Source organism: Carcharodon carcharias, chromosome 9 (genome assembly GCF_017639515.1).
Source record: "Carcharodon carcharias isolate sCarCar2 chromosome 9, sCarCar2.pri, whole genome shotgun sequence".
NCBI classification, from domain to species: domain Eukaryota; kingdom Metazoa; phylum Chordata; class Chondrichthyes; order Lamniformes; family Lamnidae; genus Carcharodon; species Carcharodon carcharias.
The window spans coordinates 172,038,970-172,059,329 of NC_054475.1; the positions used below are offsets into that span (position 1 = coordinate 172,038,970).

The 20,360-nt window shown below is 44.6% G+C and overlaps 1 protein-coding gene across 1 annotated transcript in view; it reads right to left on the minus strand.

Moving 5' to 3' along the window:
* ints6l (integrator complex subunit 6 like) overlaps nucleotides 1-20,360 on the minus strand; it is a 203,486-nt gene that overhangs the window by 12,133 nt on the left and 170,993 nt on the right. The window contains exons 10-11 of the mRNA XM_041195994.1: nucleotides 20,097-20,191; nucleotides 5,987-6,100 (exon numbers count right to left, since the gene is read on the minus strand). Of these exons, the coding sequence (XP_041051928.1) occupies nucleotides 5,987-6,100; nucleotides 20,097-20,191 (209 nt within the window). The remainder of the gene's footprint in view (nucleotides 1-5,986; nucleotides 6,101-20,096; nucleotides 20,192-20,360) is intronic.

Consider the following 20,360-nt stretch of genomic DNA (forward strand, 5'->3'; position numbering starts at 1 on the left):
GCCTTTCTTACAAGGCCCCGTTTCTTGATTTATATTCTGTCCTACAGTGTAGCTACTATCAGGGGGCCTGTAAACCATTCCCACCAGTGAATTCTTTCCTTTGCTATTTATCTCCACTCAAACTGATTCTACATTTTAACTCTCTGAATCAAGATCATTTGTCACCATTGTTCTGATCTCATCCTTTGATAACAGAGCCACCTTTTCCTTTACTCCGGACCTTTTGAAACATCAAATACTCTTGAATATTCAGGGCCCAGCTGTGATCATTTGAAACCGTAGCCCGGATTTTCACCATGACAGATAGGCTCTCCGTCATGGTGAAAATCCCAGAAATAGACAAAATTTCTAAATCCTGCCCAAGCCCAGCATTTCCCATCTTTGTGGGGCTGGGACTGGAGTCAGACCGGGGGGTTCACGCATGTGCACTTTGCGGAGGCAGCTGGCCATTTAAATTATAAGCTGCCTCCATTGACTTCTAATTTTTGATCCCTAGTTGTGCGAACACCGGAGTGCACACAGCAGACCAGGTAAAAGGAGGTCTGAACTTGGTGGGTTCTTTGGGTAGCTGGCGTACCCCTTTGGATAGGGTCCCAGGACATCTCCGAGAGAGGTAAGACACCCTTTGGGATTGATAGAATGCAACATGATTGTGCACTTTTTATGCACGAACTCATTGGAACTGTCAGGCTGTCCAGGAAGTGTCAAAGGTTACTAGGAGAGTTGACACGGAGGGAGTAAGGGCAAAGGGCAGATTAGAGGGGCCTGGGCTGGCATACGAAGTATGAGGGGTCATGGGGGTGGCTGGGTGGTGGTTATTGATTGGCATAGGTTGGCATGGATGGGGCATAGGGAGTGGAGAGGGTGAGGTATGAGGGCTTGAGGGATGTTTGTTGTTTTATTACTTTTCTAAAATTTAAACAGTGCTGGAGCACAGAGGCAGGCCTTGCACCCAGCTCGCCTCCACACCCAATCCGGGGTCACCCACCCCCACTCCTATTTCAACCCGCCACCCCACTCACCCTGAATGAAAACCTGTGGACGGCCTTTTGTAAAGGTCGGGTTTGTCAAGCTGGGAAATCTCCTGACTGCGAACCCAGCTCAGGGATGAAAATCTGGGGCCATGTCTCCGCAACGATTATCATAACACAAACAGAACTAAATGAGAATGACATCAATCCATCCATCTTATTATGAATGCTGTACGCATTCAGATTTTAAAAATCTTTAATTCTCTCTTTCTTCCATTTTCCCCTACTCTGACCTTATTTGCTGGTGCACTCTCATGTTTGTACACTCTGTTCCTTCCTGTCATACTCTGGTTATCATTACCCATATCGCTACCCTGCACCATTGCCTTGTCCGTTCTCTTCAGCATTCCAAATCTCCCCTCATGTGATCCCACCCCCTCCACTAATATTTAGTTTAAAGTCCTCTCTATAGCCTTAGTTACATAACTCGTGAGTACACTGGTCCCTGCAGAGTTCAGGTGAAGGCTCCCTCATTCCCCTATACTGGTGCCAGTGTCCCATGAATCAAAATCATTTCTCCCACACCAATCTTTGAGAGACGCATTCAACTCTGATTTTATGCAAATTTGCTCGTGGCTCAAGTAGTGATCCAGAGATTACTACCTTTGTGGTTCTGCTGCTCTAATTTAGTTCCTAGCTGATGAAACCCTAAGCAGAACCTCTTTCTTAGTCCTATGGTGTTGGTACCCACATGGATCACGACAATTGGATCCTGCCCCTCCCACTCCAAGTTCTTCTGCAGCCCCAAGATGTCCTTAACCCTGGCACTGGGCAGGCACTACAGACTTGAAGGCTCACACTCTCAGCTGCAGGGAACAGTATCTATCCCCCTAACTATACTGTCCCGACTACAACCACATTCTTTGTTATTCCCTCCATAGGTTCCTCCGAATGCAAACATTCTCCAGCCTTTTATCTATTCATTCACGGGATGTGGACTTCACTGGCGGGCCAGTATTTATTGCCCATCCCTAGTTGCCTTCGCACCATGCAAGAAGATTCTCTGTTGTGTTTTTGCTACCAAAATATATCGTTAGCAAACTTGGACACATTAAACACTGTTTCCTCATTTAACTCATTATTATAAATCAGGTTCGTCCAACCAGCAGCCTGCGGGCCACATCCAGCCCCCAAAGCCATTCAGACAGAGAAGCTTGAGGGGAAACTTCTGAAAGCAGTTACTCCTCCAATCGCAGGCTGTTCCTCTCCTGCTTTGCTTTGGAGAAAACAAGGATCAAGTGCTTGGGTAAAGGAGGCAACATGTCCTGAAGCTTCAAACCCAATCCAAAGAGTGAATGGGAATTGCTCTACATTCTGAAATCGACTGTCTGCAAGTTTCCTTGAAGTCCACCTGATAAGTAGTGCAAGAGTCATTGATTGTTTCGCAGGCCAGTGTCAACAGACTAATTGTATAACCCGGTCACCATTTCAAGGAGTCCGCCAGCTATCCTTTTCCCTTGAACCATGGACTTTGAACGTTCTGGCAGAATTCCTTTATTTTGTTTGGTGAGTGTGTGTTAGGGTATTTAGACAGAGTAATTATTATACTTTCATACTGTATGCCAACAAGCATTATCTACCTGACAAGTCTAGTTTTATAATAAACTAATAATTTTGTTGTTTATTGAAGGAGTCTGGGCATTGCATGGTCATTCTGTTATTAACAGGTAAAGCACAGATTTGGCCATCCAGTTAGCTAGAAAGATCGTTTAAATATATGTTGCAATCTGTGGAGTAGCGGAACGAGAGACATACAATGCACTCCTCCCAACCTGGTCGTAACATATTATTGTGGGCTCGTCCAGGATTTAACACAAGATGAAAACATGTAATTGGGAAAGGGTAAAAGGCAACAACCAGCTTTCTTCTGTAAACTATATATTAGCAGAATGGCTAATTTTGGTGTAAGCTTTGATGACTGCACAATGTTCAACACCATTTGCGACTCCTCAGATACTGAAGCAGTCCATGTCCAAATGCAGCAAGTCTTGGACAATACCCAGGCTTGGGCAAACAAGTGGCAAGTAACATTCAGACCACACAAGTATCAGACAATGTCCATCTCCAACAAGACAGAATCCAACCATCGCCCCTAGATGTTCAATGGCATTGCCATCACTGAATCCCCCACTATCAACATCCTGGGGGTTATTGTTGACCAGAAACTGAACTGGACTAGCCATATAAATACTGTGGCTACAAGAGCAGGTCAGAGGCTAGGAACCATGTGATGAGTAACTCACCTCCTGATTCCCCAAAGCCTATCCAACATCTACAAGGCACAAGTCTGGAGTGTGATGAAATATTCCCCACTTGCCTGGATGCGTGCAGCTCCCACAACACTCAAGCTGGACACTGTCCAGGACAAAGCAGTCCGCTTGATTAGCACCACATCCACAAACATTCACTCCCTCCACCACCAGCACACAGTAGCAGCAGTATGCATCATCTACTAGATGCACTGCAGGAATTTACCATGGCTCCTAAGACAGCACCTTCCAAACCCACGACCACTAGCATCCAGAAGGACAAGGGCAGGAGACAGATAGGAACACCACCACCTGGAAAGTTCCCCTACAAGTCATTCACCATCCTGACTTGGAAATATATCACCGTTCCTTCACTGTCACTGGGTCAAAATCCTGGAACTCCCTCTCTAACAGCACTGTGGGTGTACCTACACCACATGGACTGCAGCGGTTCAAGAAGGCAGCTCACCACCACCTTCTCAAGGGCAACTAGGCTTGGGCAATAAATGCTGGTCCAACCAGTCAAGCCCACATCCTGTGAATGAAAAAATAAATAAATAAAAAAGCAGCTGGGGTTAAGTTCTGATTCTTTAATGATATTAACCATTGCACAACTGGCAAGTGAGGCAGTTGAGTTACAGATAGAAGTTAGAGCACAGCTAAGAAGGAAGAGCTGCGAAAACTAGTGACCAAAAAGCTGAATATGGAGGTGAAAGAGCCAGAGGAAGCCGTAGAGTCGGACAGAGACAAGTTTACATGGGCACAGTTTCAGTTCGAACAGAAGTTAGAAGTAGAATTTGGGGTGAAAGAAAAAGGAAAAAAGAGAGAACATTTCAAAGGGAGCAAGCAGAAAGGCAGGAGAGAGAAAGGGCCAGAGAAAAAAAGGAACAAGAAGAAAGGGACAAAGAAAGGGAATACCAGCTTGGAATGCTGGAACTAAAACAACAGGATGGCCGTGGCTTTGGGGGAAATGTTCATGGGGAAGATCCTGAGTCTAACCTATGAGCCAGTGGGTGAGCTGTTTAAATTTGTGCGAGCCCTCCTGAAGTTTGAGGAAAGCGACATAGAGGCACTTTTAATTTCTTTTGAAAAGATGGCTAAGCAGAAGGTGTGGGACAACAAGGAAACTGGACATTGCTTATGCAAAGCAGAATGATGGGCAGAACTCATGAACTTTTAACTTTTTGGCAGACCGAGATGGCAAGCATGCACTGTGTAATCTCTACTTTCACTACCCCACAGGTCACAACATATACTTAAATGGTTAAAAGCAAAAAACCGCGGATGCTGGAAATCCTTTATATATTTAAATGGTTTTCCCAGCCAGCTATACGGCCAAATATGTGCTTTACCTATTAATCTCAACGACCACTCAATGCCCAGGTTTCCGCAATAAACAACAAAATTATTAGTTTATTATAAAACCAGACTTGTCAAGTAGAGGGCAAAGCTTATTAACAGAAATATGAAAGTATAATAATTACTCATTCTAAACATCCTAACTCTCTCTCATACATACACCCCCACACCCAAATAAAAATAAAGGCATTCTGCCAAAAGGTTAAAAGTCAATGTTCAAGGGAAGAGGGTAAATGATGGAGTCCTTGAAATGGTGTCTGGGTTAGACGGGTGGTCTCTCAGCACAGGTCTGTGAAACAATCGATGTCTCTTGCACTGCTACTCAGACAGACTGCGAGGAAAACTTGCAGACAGTCCATTTTGGAATGTAGAGCAGCTTCGGAGCAACTTCCATTCACTCTCTGCCTAGGACTGGGTCTTGTAAACAGTCCACCAGGATCAAGATGTTCCCAGCTTCTTTAAAACTGCTTAATTACGTTTTCTTGTAAAATACTGTCTTTTCCAGGAACAGCAGCAAACAGAGTCCTTGCATTAACCCTTTAAGGCACATTGTCTTTTAAAAAACACAATAATTCTTCCACAATGTTCTTGGTCCTTGAAGATGGACCATTTTCCGTGATTTATGTTTTTTTGGCAATGGTGAGTGAGTGAGCACCCTGCGACTGGGAGTGAGCCTGACACACATACATACATACATACACACACACACACACACACACACACACCATTTTTATTAATTACTCTTTTTTAAAAAACTTAACTATTTGTTATGACATTGCTTTATTTTTGCTCAGCAATTGTTTCTTAAAATAGCTTGGTTTTGAAATTTAGTTTAAAGTCATGCCAAACCTTATCTGTCTGAAATTGCTCATCAGGCCCTGGAGTGAGAAAGAAAACGGAAATGTGCCCCCCCCCCCCCCCACCCCCAACCAGAAAAGGCGGACAAGCCTGCATTAGATTGTAAATAGCCGAGGCCCATGTTCTTGTGGTACCCCGTTAGTTACACCCACTAACCCGAAAATGTCCTGTTTATTCCTACTCTTTTGTATTCTGTCCATTAACCAATCCCCTTATTCCATGGTAGTATTTTATCCCTAATCCCATGAATCCTAATTTTATGTAATAACCTATTGTGCGATATCTTATCAAATGCTTTCTGAAAATTCAAATAAGTTACAACTACTGGTTCTACCTTATCCATCTTAAGTGTCCTATTACCACACCTTAGTAATAGATTCTAGTAGAGATCATTCATCAGACCTATAAGGTTCCTGTTCTGTAAGGTTCAGTGTTATACCAGATGAGAGCCATGGTAACAGAGGGTATGAAGCTTGGTTAGTTTATTACCTGTTGGCTGAGTTTCTTGAGGTAAGAAATGACACTGTAACTGAGCCCACAATCAATACTATTGTCACCGATTAAATTGGGAGCTCCCATCATCCGCAGTGCTTTTTTCAATGGCTGAAACAGAAATACAATGATCAGAAATTTGCAAGTAACATTTGTGCCACAAGGTGCCAGGCAATGACCTTACCCAACAAGGAAGAATCTAATCATTTCATTTTGACGTTCAACAGCATTTTTATTGTTGAGTTCCCAACCATCAACATTTTGAAGGTTGCCATGGACCAGCCCGTGTAAATACTGTGGCTATGAAAGCAAGCTGGGAATTCTGTAGCAAGTAACTCACCTTCTGACTTCCCAAATCCTGTCCACCATCTACAAGGCACAAGTCAGGAGTGTGATGGAATACTCTTCATTTACCTGGATGAGTGCAGCTCCAACAAAGCTCAAACCCTGCAGCAACTGGCTAAGCCTCTTTTGACAGCACCTTCCAAACCGTTGACCTCTACCAAATGGAAGGGCAAGGGCAGCAGTTGCATCACCAGCTGCAATTTCCTTCACTGTTGCTGGGTCAAAATCCTGGACTTGCTCACTAACAATACTGCACCAGATAGACTGCACTGGTTCAAGGCGGCAGCTCACCACCACCTTACCAAGGGCAATTAGGGATGGGCAACAAATGCTTTCCTTACCAGCAACACTCACATTCCATGAAAAAATTTAAAAATACATTATGACTATAGGATGCACACTGCCCTAACTTGGAATTATATCGCTGTTCCTTCACTGTCGCTGGATCAAAATCCTTGGTCTCTCTTGCTAATTTCACTCTTGGTGTACCTATACCACATGGACTGCAGCAGTTCAAGAAAACAACTCACCACCACTTTCTCAAGGGCAATTTAGGTATGGGCAATAAATGCTGGCCCAGCCAGCGAAACCCACACCCCATGAAGAAGTTTTACAAAATAAACAGTCAATTATTAAGCATTATTTTATAACTATTACACAGCAGCATAGATTTTGCATGTACTCTGACCAGGACTATTCTGAAATGATGCAACATAAACTTCCAGATAATTTCAAAATTATCCAGAGGCAAAAAGTATTCTTCTATGCTCAGCAATGCCTTTTACTCCTACCATCACAGCAAGAAGCTCTATGTAAATCCCCTCATCACAGTGAGAAGCTGTGTACCCCCACATCACAGTGTGAAGCTGTGTACCCCCACATCACAGTGAGAAGCTGTGTACCCCCACATCACAGTGAGAAGCTGCGTACTCCCCATCACACTGTGAAGCTGTGTACCCCCACATCACAGTGTGAAGCTGTGTACCCCCACATCACAGTGAGAAGCTGTGTACCCCCACATCACAGTGAGAAGCTGCGTACTCCCCATCACACTGTGAAGCTGTGTACCCCCACATCACAGTAAGAAGCTGTGTACCCCCCACATCACAGTGAGAAGCTGTGTATCCCCACATCACAGTGAGAAGCTGCGTATCCCCACATCACAGTGAGAAGCTGTGTACCCCCACATCACAGTGTGAAGCTGTGTACCCCCACATCACAGTGAGAAGCTGTGTACCCCCACATCACAGTGTGAAGCTGTGTACCCCCACATCACAGTGTGAAGCTGTGTACCCCCACATCACAGTGTGAAGCTGTGTACTCCCCATCACAGTGAAAAGCTCTGTGTACACCCACATCAGTGTGAAGCTGTGTACCCCCACATCACAGTGTGAAGCTGTGTACGCCCACATCACAGTGTGAAGCTGTGTACCCCCCCCACCCCGTCACAGTGAGAAGCTGTGTACCCCCACATCACAGTGAGAAGCTGTGTACCCCCACATCACAGTGAGAAGCTGTGTACCCCCACATCACAGTGTGAAGCTCTGTGTACACCCCGCCACCAGCTCCTTGCCAAGTCGCACTGTGAGAAGCATGGAGCTCCACATACCCCACCTCACAGCAGGAACATCTGTGTACCCCTTCCATTCAGCCTGTCCTGTCCATGTCGGCTTGCTGCAAGAGCAACTGGGGTCCCACTCACCTGCCCCTTCCCCTGGCCCCGCATAGTTTCTCTCTTCAGGTACTTATCCATTTCCCTTTTGAAGCCAGAATTGAATTTGACTGTATCACACTTTCAGACAGAGCATTCCAGCTCCCAACCTCTCGCTGCTTAAAAAAAGCTTTTCCTCATGTCGCTGTTGGTTCAGAATTGAGGTCAAACCAGAGTTTTCCAAGGGTTCATTATAACTTCCTTGCTTTTGTAATCTGTCTCTATAAACCCAGAACCCCACATGCCTGATCAGGCCCTTTCTCTACCTGTCCTGCCACCTCTAATGATCTGTGCACAAATGCCCCCAGGTCCCTCTGCTCCTACATTCCCCTTAGAATTGTATCCTGTATTTTATATTGCCTCTCCCCATTCTTCCTACCACAATGAATCACTTCACACTTCTCTGCATTAAATTTCATCTGCCACATGTCCACCCATTCCACCAGGCTGTCTTCTTGAAGTCGATTACTATCCTCTTCACAGGTAACACTACATTACTTCCAAGTTTTGTGTCATCCGCAAACTTTGAAATTGTGCCCTACACACCCAGTCTAGGCCACTGATATCAAGAAAAGTGGTAGTCCCAGTACCACCCCTGGGAAACTCCACTATAAACCTTCCTCCAATCTGAAAAATAATCAATCATTCCTCAACCCTTGCTCTGTTTCCTGTCATTCAGCCAACTTTGTATCCATGCTGCCACTGTCCTTGTTATTTCATGGGCTTTAACTCTGGTGACAATCCTGTTACGTGGCACTTTATCAAATGCCCTTTGAAAGTCCATGTACAGCACATCAACCGCATAACCTTCCATCAACCTCTGTGACTTCATCAAAATTCCCTATCAAATTAGTTGAGCAGAATTTGTCCATAACAAATCCATGTTGGCTTTAATTAATCCATAATTGTCCAAGTGACTATTCATTTTGTCCTATGAACATACTCAGCCCGTCGAGCCTGCTCTGCCATTCAAAAAGAACATCGCTGATTTGATTGTATCCTCAACTCCAGATTCCCACTACCCCTGATAACCTTTCACCCCCTTGCTGATCAAGAATCTATCTAGCTCTGCCATAAAAATATTCAGACTCTGCTTCCACTGCCTTTTCAGGAAGAGTTCCAAAGGCTCACTACCCTCAGAGAAAAAATATCTTCTCATCACTGTCTTAAATAAACGACCCTTTATTTTTAAACAGTGAACCCTAGTCCTAGATTCTCCCACAAGAGGAAAATCCGTTTCGCATCCACCCTGTCAAGACCCCTCAAGATGTTTCAATCAAGTCACCTCTTACTCTTCTAAACTCCAGTGGATACAAGCCTAGTCTGTCCTACGTTCTCTCATAAAGACAACCCGCTCATTCCAGGTATTAGTCCAATAAACCTTCTCTGAACTGCATCCAATGCATTTACATCCTTCAATGCCCTGTAGAACTGAAGCATAACCTCTTCACTTTTGTATTAAATTGTCTTGTAATAAACAATAGTATCTCCGAAAGCTTTCCGACCACTGAGGTTAACTGACTGGCCTGTAGTTGCTGGGTTTAATCCAACACCCTTTTTTGAACAAGGTGTAACATTTTTAATTCTCTGGACCACCGCTGTATCTAAGGAGGATTGCAAGATTATAGCCAGTGCCTCCACATTTTACACCCTCAATTCCATCAGTATCCTTCAATGCATCACATTTGGTCCTGGTGATTTCTCAAATTAAATTACAGATGGCCTTTCAAATATAATAAATAGTGATGAAAGGTCATAGCCTGAAACGTTAACTGTTTCTCTCCATAGATGCTGCTAGACCTGAGCAGTTGCAGCCTTTCCTTTTTTTATTTCAGATTTCCAGCTGCTGCAGTATTTTGCTTTTCAGTCAGCTTTTCTAATACCTCTTCCTTACAAATATTTAGTCTATCCAGCATCTCAACTACCTTCCCTCTCATCATGAGTTCAGCAGCATTTTCTTCCTCGGAAAAGACAGATGAGAAGTACATTTAGAAAGGGGCGCACAGGGGCGTGTTTGCGCCTGAGTGAGACATAGATTGAGTGAGGAGTTGAGAATTTGGTTCAGGTGGGAATTCAGTGCAGAGGGGCAAAGAGATATCCCTTTTTCTACTTTCTTTCAGCCTCCAGTTGGTGAGTTTCTTTTCTTGTCTCCAAGCTAGGCGAATGCAACTTTCTATTACTTCATCTGTGTAAATCATTAACTAATTGACTAATTACATGAATAAGGTTGGACAGAAATGGCAGGGCTGGTGGTGTGCAGTGACTGCAGCATGTGGGAACCTGTGGAATACACTGCAGTCCCAGAAAACCATATCTACAGTAAATTTCTGCAGCTTCAGCGACTTCAGCTCCGAGTTTCTGAGCCGGAGTCTGAGTTGTGGACATTATGGGGCATCAGGGAAGGGGAGAATTAGCTGGGCACTGTGTTCCAGGACGTAGTCACTCCCCTTAGGTTAGGCAGAACCTCAGAGTTAGTTAGTGGTCAGGGACAGGAGGGCATGACTGTGAGTCAGCCAGATAAGGGGAACCAGCATGAGGTGATGGAGGAGCCTCAGCCCATGACTTTGTCCAACAGGTATGAGGTGGTTGCTACCTGTGTGGATGAGGAGGACGACTACAAGATGGATGAGCGAACTGACCATGGCACCATGGTATGGGATGCCATTCAAGTGAGGCGGGGAGTGAAGAGGACGGTGGTAGTGATAAGAGACAGTATAGTCAGGTGGATAGATACTGTTCTCTGCAGTCAAGGGTGAGAGGCCAGACGGCTGTGTAGCCTGCACGGTGCCAGGGTTAAAGACATCTGCTTTGGGCTAGAGAGGAACTTACAGTGGGATGGGGGGATCCAGTGGTCGTGGTTCATGTCGGTACCAATGACATAAATAGGACTAGGAAAGAGATTCTGTATGGGGAGCATATATCGCTGCTAGGGGCTAAAGTAAAAATCAGAACATCAATTTTTTGCAGATGACACAAAGCTGGGTGGGAGGGTGAGCTGTGAGGAGGATGCAGAGATGCTTTAATGTGATTTGGACAAGCTGAGTGAGTGGGCAAATGCATGGCAGATGCAGTATAATGTGGATAAATGTGAGGTTATCTATTTTGGTAGCAAAAACAGGAAAGCAGATTATCTGAATGAATAAATTGAGAGAGGGGAATGTGCAACTACACCTGGGTGTCCTCGTACACCAGTCGCTGAAGGTAAGCATGCAGGTGCAGCAGGTGGTAAAGAAGGCAAATGGTATGGTGGCCTTCATAGCCAGAGGATTCGAGTACAGGAACAGGGATGTCTTGCTGCATTTGTACAGGGCCTTGGTGAGACCACACCTGGAATATTGTGTGCAGTTTTGGTCCCCTTATCTGAGGAAGGATGTACTTGCTGTAGAGGGAGTGCAGAGAAGGTTTACCCGACTGATTCCTGGGATGGTGGGACATACATATGAGGAGCGATTGAGTCAATTAGGATTATATTTGCTGGAGTTCAGAAGAATGAGGGGGGGGATCTCATAGAAACCTATAAAATTCTATCAGGACTAGACGGGGTAGATGCAGGAAGGATGTTCCGGATGATGGGGGAGTCCAGAACTAGGGGTTACAGTCTGAGGATATGGGGCAGACCATTTAGGACTGAGATGAGGAGAAATTTCTTCACCCAGAGAGTGGTGAGCCTGTGGAATTTGTTACCACAGAAAGTAGTTGAGACCAAAACATTGTATGTTCTCCAGAAGGAGTTAGATATAGCTTTTGGGGCGAAAGGGATCAAAGGATATGGGGAGAAAGCGGGAGCAAGCTACTGAGTTGGATGATCAGCCATGATCATAATGAATGGTGGAGCAGGCTCAAAGGGTCAAATGGCCTACTCCTGCTCCTAGTTCCTATGTTTCTATGTAATAACCCCTGGATTATTACCTGAGCCACAAGCAAATTGGCGTAGGGTAAATAAGACTAGAGAGTTGAATGCGTGGCTCAAGGCTGGCATGGGAGAAATGGGTTTCAATTCATGATGCACTGGCGCCAGTACTGGGGAAGTGGGAGCCTTATCGGGGGATGGTCCAAACTTGAACTATGCTGGGACCAGTGTTTTGGTGAATCGGAAATCTGGGAGGGGGGTAGTAGAGAGAGCTTTAAACTAAATAGAGGGGACAAGAGATCATGTGAGAGGTGAAATAGTAAAGGGAAACAACAAAGTAATGGAACAGGGCAGCAATTTTGGTAATGAATTCCAGAGTGTGACAGGAAGGGGCAGGACATACAATTCTAAGAGTGAACCAGATAAAGCCGAAAATGGTAAAAAAAAACAAAGGCCTTGTGTCTGAATGCACGTACCATTTGTAACAAAAGGGGTGAATTGTTAGCACAGATAGAGATAAATTTGTATGACCTGAGACAAAGTCATGATCAGGTATGACTATGAACAGCTGAGATGGTGGCACAGTGGTATACAGTCGGGAGGAAGTTGCCCTGGGAGTCCTCAAAATCGACTCCGGACTCCATGAAGTCTCATGGCATTAAGTCAAACATGGGCAAGGAAACCTCCTGCTGATTACCAAGTACTGCCCTTCTTCAGCTGATGAATCACTGCTCCTCCATGTTGAACAACATTTGGAGGAAGCACTGAGGGTGACAAGGGAGCAGAATGTACTCTGGGTGGGGGACTTCAATGTCCATCACCAAGAGTGGCTCAGTAGCACCACTACAGACCGAGCTGGCCGAGTCCTAAAGGACATAGCTGCTAGGCTGGGTCGGTGTGAGGGAGCCAGCAAGAAGGACAATCATACTTGGCCTCATCCTCACCAACGTGCCTGCCACAGATGCATCTGTCCATGACAGTATCGGTAGGAGTGACCACCGCACAGTCATTGTGGAGGCTAAGTCCCGCCTTCACATTGAGGATACCCTCCATCATGTTGTGTGGCACTACCACCGTGCTAAGTGGGATAGATTTCAAACAGATCTAGCAACTCAAGACTGAGCATCCATGAGGCACTGTGGGCCATCAGCAGCAGAATTATACTCGAACACAATCTGTACCCTCATGGCCCGGCATATCCCCCACTCTACCATTACCATCAAGCCAAGGGATCAACCCTGGTTCAATGAAGAGTGCAGGAGGGCATGCCAAGAGCAGCACCAGGCATACCTAAAAATGAGGCGTTAACCTAGTGAAGCTATAACACAGGACTACTTACATAAGCAGCAAGTGATAGAGCTAAGTGATCTCACAACCAAGGAATCAGATCTAAGCACTGCAGTCTTGCCAATTCCAGCCATGAATGGCGGTGAACAATTAAAAAACTCACTGGAGGAGGAGGCTCCACAAATATCCCCATCCTGAATGATGGAGGAGCCTAGCACATCAGTGCAAAAAGATAAAGCTGAAGCATTTGCTGCAGCCTTCAGCCAGAAGTGCCGAGTGGATGATCCATCTCGGCCTCCTCCTGAGGGCCCCAGCATCACAGATGCCAGTCTTCACCAATTCGATTCACTCCACGTGATATCAGGAAACAGCTGAAGGCACTGGATACTGCAAAGGCTATGGGCCCTGACAATATTCCGGCAATAATACTGAAGACTTTTGCTCCAGAACTTGTGGTTCCCCTAGCCAAGCTGTTCCGGTACAGCTACAACACAGCTTGCCCTCATTACAGCCTTGTTTCAAACACGGACAAATGAGCTGAACTCCCGAGGCAAGGTGAGAGTGACTGCCCTTGACATCAAGGCGGCATTTGACCAAATGTGGCATCAAGGAGCCCTGGCAAAACTGGAGTCAATGGGAATCAGGGGGAAAACCCTTCACTGGTTGGAGTCATTCCTAGCACAAAGGAATATGGTTGTGGTTGTTGGAGGTCACTCTCAGCTCCAGGACATCACTGCAGGAGTTCCTCAGGGTAGTGTCCTTGGCCCAACCATCTTCAGCTGCTTCATCAATGACTTTCCTTCCATCATAAGGTCAGAAGTGGGGATGTTCGCTGATGATTGCACAAATGTTCAGCACAATTCATGATTCCTCAGATACTGAAGCAGTCCATGTCCAAATGCAGCAAGACCTGGACAATATCCAGGTTTGGGCTGACAAGTGGCAAGTAACATTTGCGTCACACAAGTGTCAGGCAATGACCATCTCCAACAAGAGACAATCTAACCATCGCCCCTTGACGTTCAATGGAATTACCATCACTGAATCTCCCACTATCAACATCCTGGGGGGGTTACCATTGACCAGAAACTGAACTGGACTAGCTATATAAATACTGTAGCTACAAGGGCAGGCCAGAGACTAGGAATCATGCGACCTGACCCACCAAAGCCTGTCTGCCATCTACAAGGCACAAGTCAGGAGTGTGATGGAATACTCCCCACTTGCCTGGATGAGTGCAGCTCCCACAACACAAGAAGCTTGACACCATTCAGGACACAGCAGGCCACTTGATGCCACCACATCCACAAACATTCACTCCCTGCACCACCGACGCACAGCAGCAGCAGTGTGTACCATCTACAAGATGCACTGCAGGAATTCACTTATTTGATAGCACCTTCCAAACCCATGACCACCACCACCTAGAAGGACAAGGGCAGCAGATAGATGGAAACACCACCACCTGGAAGTTCTCCTCCAAGTCAGTCACCCACTCTGACTTGGAAATATATTGCCGTTACTTCACTGTAGCTGGGTCAAAATTCTGGAACTCCCTTCCTAACAGCACTGTGGGTGTACCTACACCACATAGACTGCAACGGTTCACGAAGGCAGCTCACCACTACCTTCTCAAGGCAACAAGGGATGGGCAATAAATGCTGGCCCAGCCAGCAAAGCCCACATCCAGTGAATGAATAAAAAAAAACCTGACAGGCATTACAGAGACATGGTTGAAAGGTGTCCAAGGCTGGGACCTGAATGTTGAAGGGTTTTTGACATATCAGAGTGACAGGAAGCTAGGAAAAGCTGGCAGAGTAGCTCTGTTAATGAAGGGTGGCATTAGCTCAGTACAGAGAGAAGGCCTTAGCTTGAAAGGATGTGATGTAGAATCAGTTTGGGTAGAGGTAAGAAATAATAAAAGTAATTGGTCACTTGTAGGAGTAGTTTACAGGCCTCCAAACAAGAGGACAGAACATACAGGAAGAAATAAATGGGGTGCATGAGAAAGGTACCATTATAATTATGGGTGACTCTAATCTATATGTAAATTGGGAAAATCAGATTGGCGAAGGTAGCCTGGAAAATTAATTCAGTGTTTTTGGTACAATTTCTTAGAGCAGTATGTTCCAGAGTCAACCAGGGAGCAGGCTATCCCAGACCTGTGAATGTGCAATTAGACAGGATTAATCAATGACCTCATAGTAAAGGAGCCTCTAAGTGACAGCAATCACATCACGACAGAATTTCACGTTCAGTTTGAAATGGAAAGTGAGAGTCCATGACTAGTGTTTGAAACCTAAAAGGTAACCATAAGAGTATGAAGACGGAGTTGGTTAAGGTGAAATTTAATAACACTGAGAAAAGATTTATCCTGGTGAGAAAGATAGGCTCTTTGAGAAGGATGCATCATCTGTGGCTAAATAAAGAAGTTTAAGGATAGTATTAAATTGAAAGAAACACTGTACAAATCTGCAAAGATTATTGGTAGGTCAGAGGATTGGACAGATTTTAAGAATCAGCAAAGAATGACTAAAAAGATGATAAAGCAGAAAGCAGAGTGAGAGTTAGCTAGTAATATAAAGTCACACAGTAAAAGTTTCTACTAGTATTTGAATAGGAAAAGATTAACTAAAACGAGTGCTGATCCTCTAGAAAGAGTCTGGGGAATCGATAATGAAAAACAAAGAAATGGCGGGGTTGAACGGGTATTTTGTGTCTGTCTTCACAGTGGAGGACTTAGAAAACTTCCCAAAGATTCTTGAAAATCGAGACGATAGGGAGGAATGAACTTATTACAATCACCATTACCAGGGAAAGGGTGCTCAGAAAACTATTAGACCTAAAGGCTGACAAGTCCCCAGGACCAGGTGACCTGCATCCTAGGGTCTTATAAGTAGTGGCGGCACAGATAGCAGGATAATTAGGTAATCATGATTTGATCAGGCAGAGCCCACACGGCTTTGTGAAAGGGAAATCATGTTTAATTAATCTGTTAGGGTTTTTTGACAAAACGACATTCAAGCTGGATAAATGGGAACTGGTAAATGTGGTGTAGTTGGATTTCCAAAAGGCATTTGATTAGGACCATATCAAAGATTACTGCACAAGAGAAGAGCACATGGTGTAGGGGGTAATACATTAATATGGATAAAAGGTTGTTTGGCTAACAAGCAGAGTGCAGGGATAAATGTGCCTTCATCGGATTAAAAAGCTGTAACTAGTGGAGTGCCACAGCGATCAGTACTGGGACTTCAATGATTTACAATCTACATCAATGACTTGGATGAAGGGACTGAATGTATGGTAGCTAAATTTGCCAATGAGACAAAGATAGGTAGGAAAGTAAGCTGTGAAGAGGCGGTAGAGCGTCTGCAAAGGGACATAGACAAGCTAGGTAAGTGGGCAAAAATCTGGCAGATGGAGTACAAATGTGAACTTGTTCACTTTGGCAGTATACTGTTTAAATGGAGAAAGATGCAGAACTCAGTGGTACAGAGGGATCGGGGTTTTCTGGTACATGAATCACAAAGTTAGTATGCAGGTACAGCAAGTGATTCGGAAGGCAAATTGAATATTAGCGTTCATTGCAAGAGGAATGGAATATAAAAGGAAGTTTCACAATGCTGTATAGGGCCTTGGTGAGACCACTTCTGGAGTACTTTGGTCTCCTTATTTAAAAAAAGATAGAACTGCTTTAGAAGCAGTTGAGAAAAGGTTCACTGGACTCATTTCTGGGATGCAGGGGTTGTCTTGTGAAGAAAGGTAGAACAGGTTAGGCCTATACCCATTGGAATTTAGAAGAATGACAGGTGATCTTACTGAAACCTACAAGATCCTATGGGGACTTGATAGGGTGGATACCTGGAGGATGTTTCCTCTTGTGGGGGGGACAAAATGGGGAAAAGAAGAGGGCCTCCCTTTTGAGACAGAGATGGGAAACGTTTTCTCCTAAGGGGTCGTTAGTGTGTGGAATTCCCTCCAGAAAACAGGGGAGGCTGGGTCTTTGAATTTATTCAAAGCAAATTAGACAGATTTTTGTTAGGCAAGGGAGTCAAGGGTTATAGGGGGGCAGACAGGAAAGTGGAACTGAGGCCACAACCAGATCAGCCGTGATCTTATTGAATGGTGGAGCAAGCCCGAAGGGCCCAATGGCCTATTCCTGCTCCTATGTTCCTATATTTTTAATACGTCAGCCATGCTCTCTGCCACCATGCATGGATCCCCTTTTTTGGTCTCTAATCAGCCTCACCCCTCCTCTTACTATCCACTTACTATTTATATGCTTGAAGACTTTTGGATTCCCTTTTATGTTACCTGCCTGTTTCTTATTATAATTTCTCTTTGGCTCTCATTTTCTTTTCCACTTCCCCTCAACTTCCAGAATTCAGCTGGATTCTCACTTGTATTATCAACCAGACATCTGTCACCTGCTCCTCCCCCTTTACTGCTACATTTTACTCTCCATCTCTTTCCCATCCAGGGCTTTGTTTGTCCTGTCTTTCCCCCTCATGGGGATGTACTTTGACTGTACCCAAACCATCTCCGCTTTAAAAGAAGCCCACTGTTCCCTTATAGCTCTGTCTACCAATTCCAGTGAACAACGATTTACTTGGGGCAGATCTGTTCTCGCCAACTGAAATTGGCCCTCCTACAATTTAACATTGTTACTTTCAGATTGCTCCTTGTCCTTTTCCACAGCTAACCTAAACTGTATTATATTGTTTCTGCTCCCAAAGAGTTCTTTGACTGACACTTGACCCACTTCATTTCCCAGATCCAGCAATGCTTCTCTCCTCACTGGGGTGGAAACGTACAAATCAAATTCTCCTGAAGACACTTCAGGAACTCTTCACCCTCTTTTTCTTTTACACTATTACTAACCCAGTCTATATTCAGATAATCGAAATCCTCCATTATCACTACCCTATAGTTTTTAATCTATGTAATTTCCCTTCAAATGTCCTCTTTTATATCTTTCCCACTCATTGGCAATCTACAGGGAGATAGAGGACAGTCTGCTGTGTCTGCTGGTGATAAGGTATGACAGAATGAAAGTACAGTCAGCAGCTCGTTGGTTATCTTGCTGGTTGCTACTTTTAGTGTTTGTAATATTCAATCACACCTTACTACGTGGATCTCGATACCCTCAAGTCAAGGGCAGATTTGTGTCAGTTGCAACTGAGGAAGTATCGACTTCATTGTAACATAGTAACAATGAAAGAAAGAGAAATAAAACAGAAAATGCTGGAAAAATTCAGCAGGTCTGGCAGCATCTGTCCATATGACTTCTTCAGAGCTAGACAGACATAGCTATGTGATGGATTTTATACTGTGTAGGAAGGGATGGAGCAGCTGGAGCAAAATAGAGAGTATGGGATAAGTGGGAGCTCAGGAGAAATTTGATAAAGATGACATGGACACAAGATAAAGGGAGTGGTTAATGGTAGTACTAAAGGCTAAAGAAGGTGCTGATAGTGGCATAAAGGTAACATAGCAGAATGTGTTAACATCAGAACAAGGGTCAGCACTCTATGAAAGAAAAACATAGAAACAAGTGACAGATGACCCTGAGAGTCTGGGTGGGGCATTGGGGAAAAAATATGGTTAAAAAAGGGGTCAAGGTGGAGAGGAGAGTTCATGGTCTGAAGTTGTGGAACTCAATGTTAGGTCCAGGAGGCTGTAAAGTGTCTAATCATAAGGTGGATCTGTTCCTCCAGTTTGCGTTGAGCTTCACTGGAACATTGCAGCAGGCCAAGGACAGACATGTGGGCACGAGAGCAGGATGGTGAATTGAAATGGCAAGCGACAGGATAGTCTGGCTCAAGACAGTTCGACTAAAGAGACTGCACATGAACGATGGGCCAAATGGCTCCTTCTGTGCTATATCATTCTATGATTCACAGAAATCTTGCATCGGAATGTACCTTAAACACTGCAACCTGAATAATGCAACCCATGGAATGCAATGTGAAGCGGCACTGTAGCACATTTTGGACCATTCAACAGTGCCGGACAAATTCACCAGTGCTGATCCACACACATCCAAGTTCTAATAGATGTTAAACATGCAGTTTACATTGTACTAAATTTAGCTCATAAGCTTTACAAAGGTCATGTTCAAGCATGATCTGTAGTAGTGGTGGAGCTCATCCAACCTAATGGAATATTAAGTCAAACAATGTAGGCAGAGCTGCCAGCCCCAGTAATTGGCTCAGTTGATGTTTAGGCTCACTGTGCAATATACAGCAGTATATAATCTATACGGTTATTTGACAAGCAGCAGTAATGCAGCCTCAGTAGCCATTACACCTCAAACCTGCTGTTTCCTACATTGGGGAGCAGCTGTTAAATTACTAATATTAGCTTTGAAGCTCTTTCCACCATCTAATCATTTTTACCCAAAACAGAAATCAGACAAAAGCTCATGAATTTTCTGCATCTGCTGTTGTCTTTGTTCCAATATTCCAACTATATCCTGGGCAAAGCAACCCGCTTGATTAGCACCCCAACCATCACCACAAACATTCTCTCCCTCCACCACCAATGTACAGCGTGTACCATCTACAAGATACACTGCAGCAACTCACCAAGGCTCCTCAGACAGCACCTTCCAAATCCACGACCACTACCATCTAGAGGGACAAGGGCAGCAGATGCACGGGAACATCATCGCCTGCAAATTCACCACCCTGACTTAGAACTATATTGCCATTCTTTCACTATTGCTGGGTCAAAATCCTGGAACTCCCTCATTAACAGCACTGTGGGTGTACCTCCACTACATGGACTGCAGTGGTTCAAAAAGACATCTCACCACTTTCTCAAAGGCAATTAGGGGCGGACAATAAATGTTGGCCTGACTAGCGATGTCCACATCCTGTGAATGAATAAAACAAAAAATTTGCACATACCAACAGATAATATGGAGGCATGGTCTTCAAGTAATTCTCAAAGGTTTGGCGCCACTTCAGATTTGGTTTCAGTTTGTGCACTTTGAACAAATCATCTGTAATGACAACAAAACAAGGAATGACAGCTCCTTGGGAATGAACAAATCAAGTTTGACACCATTGATAATACACAATCTCAGATACGTCTGATTTACTTCAATACTGCTCCCCAGTGTGAACTCCACTAATGAGAAAGACAAGAGTAATGATGCCACAGGGAAATCA